This window comes from Brachyhypopomus gauderio, unplaced genomic scaffold (assembly GCF_052324685.1).
Source record: "Brachyhypopomus gauderio isolate BG-103 unplaced genomic scaffold, BGAUD_0.2 sc127, whole genome shotgun sequence".
Classification (NCBI taxonomy): Eukaryota; Metazoa; Chordata; class Actinopteri; order Gymnotiformes; family Hypopomidae; genus Brachyhypopomus; species Brachyhypopomus gauderio.
In genome coordinates this window covers 380,001-387,500 of record NW_027506948.1, presented here as the reverse complement: position 1 = coordinate 387,500, position 7,500 = coordinate 380,001, and the positions used below count along the sequence as shown (strand labels likewise).

Below are 7,500 nucleotides of genomic sequence, written 5' to 3'. Positions count from 1 at the left end.
ACTAATGGGCCCAAAGTGTGCCAGGAAAATATCCCCCACACCATTGCACCACCACCACCAGGATGAACTGTTGATACAAGGCAGGATGGATCCATGCTTTCATGTTGTTGACGCCAAATTCTAACCCTGCCATCCGAATGTCGCAGCAGAAATCGAGTCTCATCAGACCAGACAATGTTTTTCCAATCTTCTTTTTCCAATTTTGGTGAGCCTGTGTGAATTGTAGCCTCAGTTTCCTGTTCTTAGCTGACAGGAGTGACACCCAGTGTGGTCTTCTGCTACTGTAGCCTATCCGCCTCAAGGTTCGACGTGTTGTGCGTTCAGATATGGTCTTCTGCATGCCTCGGTTGTAACGACTGGTTATTTGAGTTGCTGTTGCCATTCTATCAGCTCGAACCAATCTGACCATTCATCTCTGACCTCAACAAGGCATTTGCGCTCACAGAACTGCCACTCATTGGATATTTTCTCGTTTTCGGACCATTCTTTGTAAACCCTAGAGATGGTTGGGCATGAAAATCCCAGTAGATCAAAAGTTTCTGAAATACTTAGATCAGCCTGTCTGCCACCAACAACCATACCACGTTCAGTCACTTAAATCACCTTTCTTCCCCATTCTGATGCTCGGTTTGAGCAGATCGTCTTGGCCATGTCTACATACATGCCTAAATCCATTGAGTTGCTGCCATGTGAGGGTAGGTATTCAGGGGTATTCCTGTGTGGAGAAGCAGAGACTCCAGTCAGCTGTACTGTTCCACCTCGCCAGGACCTGCAGAAGCCGCAGTGCACCACCTGAGAGCCAGGGCCCACGGTCGGGCCTAGTGTGGTCCCACGGTCGGGCCTAGTGTGGGCCCACGGTTGGGCCTAGTGTGGGCCCACGGTCGGGCCTAGTGTGGGCCCACGGTCGGGCCTAGTGTGGGCCCACGGTCGGGCCTAGTGTGGGCCCACGGTCAGGCCTAGTGTGGGCCCACGGTCGGGCCTAGTGTGGGCCCACGGTCGGGCCTAGTGTGGGCCCACGGTTGGGCCTAGTGTGGGCCCACGGTCGGGGCCTAGTGTGGGCCCACGGTCGGGGCCTAGTGTGGGCCCACGGTCGGGGCCTAGTGTGGGCCCACGGTCGGGCCTAGTGTGGGCCCACGGTCGGGCCTAGTGTGGGCCCACGGTCGGGGCCTAGTGTGGGCCCACGGTCGGGGCCTAGTGTGGGCCCACGGTCGGGCCTAGTGTGGGCCCACGGTTGGGCCTAGTGTGGGCCCACGGTCGGGGCCTAGTGCGGGGCCATTGGGCCACTCCCCAACATCCACGATCACAACGTGAGCAAACGGGCCTGAGCAAGACGCCTCACACATGATCCAGGAAAGGCTGTGTTTGGCACAGGAGCGGATCACAGCTGTCTATTCCAAATCCAGTCTCCGCAGCTGGAATACCAGAGAGGGATCTCCAGCGGATCGCAGCAAGATCTCCACTTGGGATCCGTTTGGCGATCGAAGTGCCAGTGTCACGTTAAAGCAGCGCTGACATGAACCGTTTGAGATGTGACGTTTTTGGGAAAGTCAGCCTTATGAGACCCATCATCACAGTAGCAGCAAACCGAGCAAGGACTCACAGGCCTACTGTATGTGCATGACGACACTGTCTCAGTCAGCCAGTTGCCAGGGTTACGCGGTGCGGTGTAACCACGGTGCGGCGTAACCGCAGTGTAGCCAAACCCTCCATTCATAAGCACAGAAAGATGAATGGTACAAACAACAGACCAACCACTGAGGCATTTTAATAACAGTGAAGAACAGAAAGAGGAAAAGACTTCACAAAGATTTAACACAGCAGCTTTATTCCCTCCATATAATCTCCTTTACTGTATTTATAATAGGAAGCATATAACTGACCCTCGACACTTATTTTACCCTTTCCCTTGACCTGGAAGTATTTTACCCTTCCCCTTGACCTGACATGCCATCTGCGGAGAGGATGTTGACACGGAGACCACTATGTGTCCAGACATAGGCACACCCCTACTGATCTGGCAATACAAAGGGCCAGTGTGACTGCTCCTGTGTGTGTGTGTGTGTGTGTGTGTGTGTGTGTGTGTGTGTGTGTGTGTGTGTGTGTGTGTGTGTGTGTGTGTGTGTGTGTGTGTCCATTCTTCAGCTGTGGCCTAAAACCCCAGCAGAGCGTCCAGGCTTCTTTCTGTCAGAGGGATCCACACCTTGAACAGGTCAAAGATTTCAGGGGTCTTCTGAAGCCAGAGTAAAGATCTACTGAGTCTACAGGTCTGCAAGTAAACCTACACCTGGTTTTACTGGTGCCTGCCTCTCTCTCTCTCTCTCTCTCTCTCTCTCTCTCTCTCTCTCTCTCTCTTTGATTTTCTGAGCAGAACATAGTCTGTCTGGTGCCTGAGCTCAGATTTATAGCCAACATCATGTGTGTGCACTCATTCCACAAAGACACTGACCTGGAGGCATTCACTACCTAACCTCAATTACCTGATAAATACTGTCTTAGCTCTACATCACCCCAATTACCTGTTAAACACTGCCTTAGTACTACCTCAACTCAATTACCTGTTAAATACTGCCTTAGTACTACCTCACCTCAATTACCTGTTAAACACTGCCTTAGTACTACCTCAACTCAATTACCTGTTAAATACTGCCTTAGTACTACCTCAACTCAATTACCTGATAAATACTGTCTTAGTACTACCTCACCTCAATTACCTGTTAAATACTGCATTAGTACTACCTCACCTCAATTACCTGTTAAACACTGTCTTAGCTCTACATCACCCCAATTACCTGTTAAACACTGTCTTAGCACTACCTCACCTCAATTACCTGTTAAACACTGTCTTAGCACTACCTCACCTCAATTACCTGTTAAATACTGCATTAGTACTACCTCACCTCAATTACCTGTTAAATACTGTCTTAGCACTACCTCACCTCAATTACCTGTTAAATACTGTCTTAGCTCTACCTCACTTCAATTACCTGTTAAATACTGCATTAGCTCTACCTCACCCCAATTACCTGTTAAATACTGCATTAGCTCTACCTCACCTCAATTACCTGTTAAACACTGTCTTAGCACTACCTCACCTCAATTACCTGTTAAACACTGTCTTAGCACTACCTCACCTCAATTACCTGTTAAACACTGTCTTAGCTCTACCTCACCTCAATTACCTGTTAAACACTGTCTTAGCACTACCTCACCTCAATTACCTGTTAAACACTGTCTTAGCTCTACCTCACCTCAATTACCTGTTAAATGCTGTCTTAGCACTACCTCATCTCAATTACCTGTTAAATACTGCCTTAGCTCTACCTCACCTCAATTACCTGTTAAATACTGCATTAGTACTACCTCACCTCAATTACCTGTTAGATACTGCATTAGTACTACCTCACCTCAATTACCTGTTAAATACTGCATTAGTACTACCTCACCTCAATTACCTGTTAAACACTGTCTTAGCTCTACCTCACCTCAATTACCTGTTAAATACTGCCTTAGTACTACCTCACCTCAATTACCTGTTAAACACTGCATTAGCACTACCTCACCCCAATTACCTGTTAAATACTGCATTAGCGCTACCTCACTTCAATTACCTGTTAAATACTGCATTAGTACTACCTCACCTCAATTACCTGTTAAACACTGCATTAGTACTACCTCACCTCAATTACCTGTTAAACACTGCATTAGCACTACCTCACCTCAATTACCTCCATCATTTATATTGCACAAAATCTATGCATCTAAAAAAGGAATGCATGAGTGTAAAAGGCTGATCTACTGTAATGGAAGATCTGGGTATCTGGATATTTCTGTGGAACATTTTCGCAGGTGGTGTGTGACACTAAGGGACGTTCATATCTGTGAACGGGACATCAATCACCGTCAGCATCATCTAGATGGTCTGATTCCTGCAGCTAGTTCTAATCCGAAGCTCAAAGCCACGACGGACTGAATCTCCCTCTACACATCCTCTTGTAGCAGGCTAGATGTTTTTGGGTATCGGGTATTCTTGGAAATTACCCTCGAACCGCACAGAACATCTAAGTTTGTCTAACTATTAAACGAGAAAGGTCCAAGATAAACACTACGGACTGCAGAACCCAGCGTTGCCCTATCAGAACACATTTTACTAGCAAATATGCGGTAGATACGCACAGCTATGAGGAATGTTTCGCTCTGGGTCCTGCAGCGTCCCGACCTGCAGTGTCACGTAGTTTCGTTTGGTCGCGTTTCAACGCCAGCGGTTCCGCTACTACTATCACGGACCATTGGACTGTTCGGAACGTGAAACCGCTCGCGCTGTTGAGTGGTGGGATTAATCTCTCTGTATCTGGGTGAAACAGACCAGCTCGGTACTAAAAGACCACAGGGGTGATGAAGAATAATTCAGATCTCGCTGCTTCGTCATCCGGTGCAAATTTCCAACTTTTGCCCCTTTATTAAGTGTTGCCACTGTAGGCAGGGCGCGCGCGTTACTCTCCGTAATGCCGTTACCCATAATTGCTTTACTGTGCAGACAATTCAATAATTCAAGTGGGACACTATTTAAATTTTTAAAGCAATTTTTAACAGACCTGTACCTGAATACATTGCACTGCTTGAAATCTCACACCTAGTATTTTGGGATTCCATGACATGTCAAACATCCCTCCAGAGTTTCGTGTTGGGGTATTTACAATAGTAGTGAAGCAACTGCCCTTCTAAGTGCGGGAAACGTGCGTGGCCAAAATACACTCCGGGTTATAAATAGCGCACCAAAACATTCCTAAAGCAGCGCTGCGATCCGCTGGAGTCGGAGTAAATCAGTAAACGCTCAAACCCGTGCTGGACGAGATTAAAAGGTGCCGACCCAAGATGCACTCACGCCTGTTTGAGGGGCTGGTGTTGCTGGCGCAGGTTTTAGGTGAGAGCTGTGTCAATGGTTAATAGGGAGAGGGACCAACACACTGCCCGAGAAACTTAAATGAACATACTGGATCTGATGCTTTTACTCGACATACCGCGCATCTTATTTCCCGACACCGTGCAGTACATTTTCAAATAAAATGTTTTACTCACGTTTTCGCTGTGGGAGAAACGTGTCCACTCCTTGTCCGTTGTGCTCCTAAATGCATTTGTATACATTTGTCCAAGAAGCAGAGATCTAAGTGAAAACAGAATTCCGCGCTGGAGGATACCGGTTCATGAGCTGGACCTAGGTGACCGCCGCAGGAAGCCTAACTGAACAGGGGGACCGCCTGCCACCTCAGTCCTCACTCATGTTGCATAGAGCCAAGATCTCCAGGTCCCCTCGCGTCTCCCCCAGCGTCTCTGCGGCTTAATTAAACTCGCCTCTCCTGCTAATAAGAGCAAGCCACAAACGGGGAAAATGCGAGTTTTGTCCACAAAACACCTTGATTCTATCAACAGTCCGCGTCAAACGAATCCTTCCGAGTCTGGACTTGGTGCTGGTAGAGGAGAAGTTCTCTGTAGTTGAACAGCCCCAGTGCTGCACACTAGCTGCGGGCGGTAGGTTCTGCACGTGCCTTGACTTGCACCGTTGCGAGCGCAGACGCACAAGTCTCGAGATGTCGGTGTTGCGTTTCAGCGCCTGCTGTCTAGTGACGTCACGGGAGCGGAGGCGCTTCTCCGTCGGTGACGTCACGGGAGCCGCTTCTCGGCGTGTCATCCGTCGGTGCGCGTTTTCACATTATAAATGGGCGTCGGTGGGATCGATTTGGAAACCGATTTAACTGCTAGCGCCGCTCATTTAAATATCTGAAAGAACACCTGAGGGCACCTGAGAAACACTGCTATCAGATTACGTTTTACAGTGATGCCATACATAAAAACCTCTTTAAACGATGCGAACCAAGTCTAACATATAGTCTGTATAGTCATAGTCTAGCCAATATTTTTGAAATAAAAACGTATGGTGAAATCCGCGCTCTCACTTATTCATACATTCTCTTCAGATAGCTACAGAAACAGATGCGTGAACTGTGTTTGGATGAACGCTGTCAGCGGTCTGGTTCCAGCTCCAGAAGCCATTGCCTTAGCCACTACTATGCCCTTCAGGTCCACACTCGGAGTTCAAGGTCTTCCTCAGCGTGTAACTAACGTCTTAACGACCTGCTAATGACTGTTTTCAGTCTGTATCCAATCGAGCTGCATAGGTGTGAGGCCTTCAGGTTTGGCTAATCTGCCAAAGGCTTCCACCACCACCTCCTCCCATTATACAATAATCACAACTCATTTGACTGGTAGAGGTGGGAAGGGAACAGGGACGTCTGTGTTGTTTTGAGACTTCAAGTTCTTCAAAGAGACTGTGTGAGATCACAGCATGGGGTAACAGGTCTCAAACAGGTCCTTTAAATCCTGACCTTCATGATTTGGTTGGAGTGTGCTGGAAAAATCTCTAAACACAGTGTTTGTTACTCTACCCTGGTCAGGGCTACCCTGACTTACTGGCTTTATGGACACACGGCGAGTCAGAGCCCATATGGAGTCAAAGCTGCTTCAGGAACCTTGTAGCACACAGTTCCTTTTTAAGGAGCTCTGTGTTACTGTCTCTTGAAGCAAATGCAAGACTCAGGTTTCAGCCAATGTCCTCAAAAGCACAGTTACCACAGACAAACCAAGCCAAGAACATACGGTTATACAACTTACGCACCAAACAAAAAAATAAATAGAGATAAACAAACGAGATCTTCTGACCAAGAGGCCATTTCTGACACATGTAATGCGTCTTCCACCCCTGACAGCAGGGGAGAGCGAGGGGTCTGGGTCCCAGCGCACAAGTCTGGGTGACAGAGAGAGAGGAAACCCGACTTCCTCCCCGGAGGAGCTGAGTGTGTAGGAGGGCAGGATGATGGCGAACGCAGGCGTGCACGCCACCCTGATGTGTGGACCAGCTGTCACACTCCAGAGAGGGAAACAAGAAGTCCGATACGTACGGTCCCGAACAACAGAGCAGCACACACTCTGAAAGCATATTGATTCAGATGTTTGACAGGCAGGTTCTACTTGAACAGAGCTCTTTCAGATTCTAGGTTTCCCATTCCAGTTTCAACCGCAGTAGATAAAATGGATGTGGTCACAGCCTCTGAAATCCTTCTCACACCGTTTCTTAATTGGAAACCTTAGACTTCAGCAGTGTGAACTAAAATGGACAGCTTAGCCCGTTTGTCACTGGATCCCCCAACGCGACCACACATCTGTAGCACCACAGACCCACAAAAATGCAGAAATAACACTGTTCCTCACACAGATCTGGGTGAGAATCTCCAAGTCATGCTGAGAAGAACACCCATGAACCCAACAGCATCTCACAGCAGATGCCTTCAAGGCTTTGGGTTTGGAGCCTGATAGGATCCTTGGTCTTCATCTGCTGATTTCTGCAGCTTTTGTCATCGCAAAACAATCTGTGCCTTTGAACTGCTACAAAAAGACAACGGACGTCCTTTTTTTAATCATGAGTCCAGATGTGTATTAATGATGCCA

At 48.0% G+C, this 7,500-nt stretch overlaps 1 protein-coding gene across 1 annotated transcript in view; it reads right to left on the bottom strand.

Moving 5' to 3' along the window:
- LOC143498963 (uncharacterized) overlaps positions 1-5,601 on the bottom strand; it is a 107,604-nt gene extending 102,003 nt beyond the window's left edge. The window contains 1 exon segment of the mRNA XM_076993873.1: positions 5,077-5,601. Coding sequence (XP_076849988.1) covers positions 5,077-5,132 — 56 coding nt within the window. The 5' untranslated portion in view covers positions 5,133-5,601.
- Between the last annotated feature and the right edge of the window lie 1,899 nt (positions 5,602-7,500).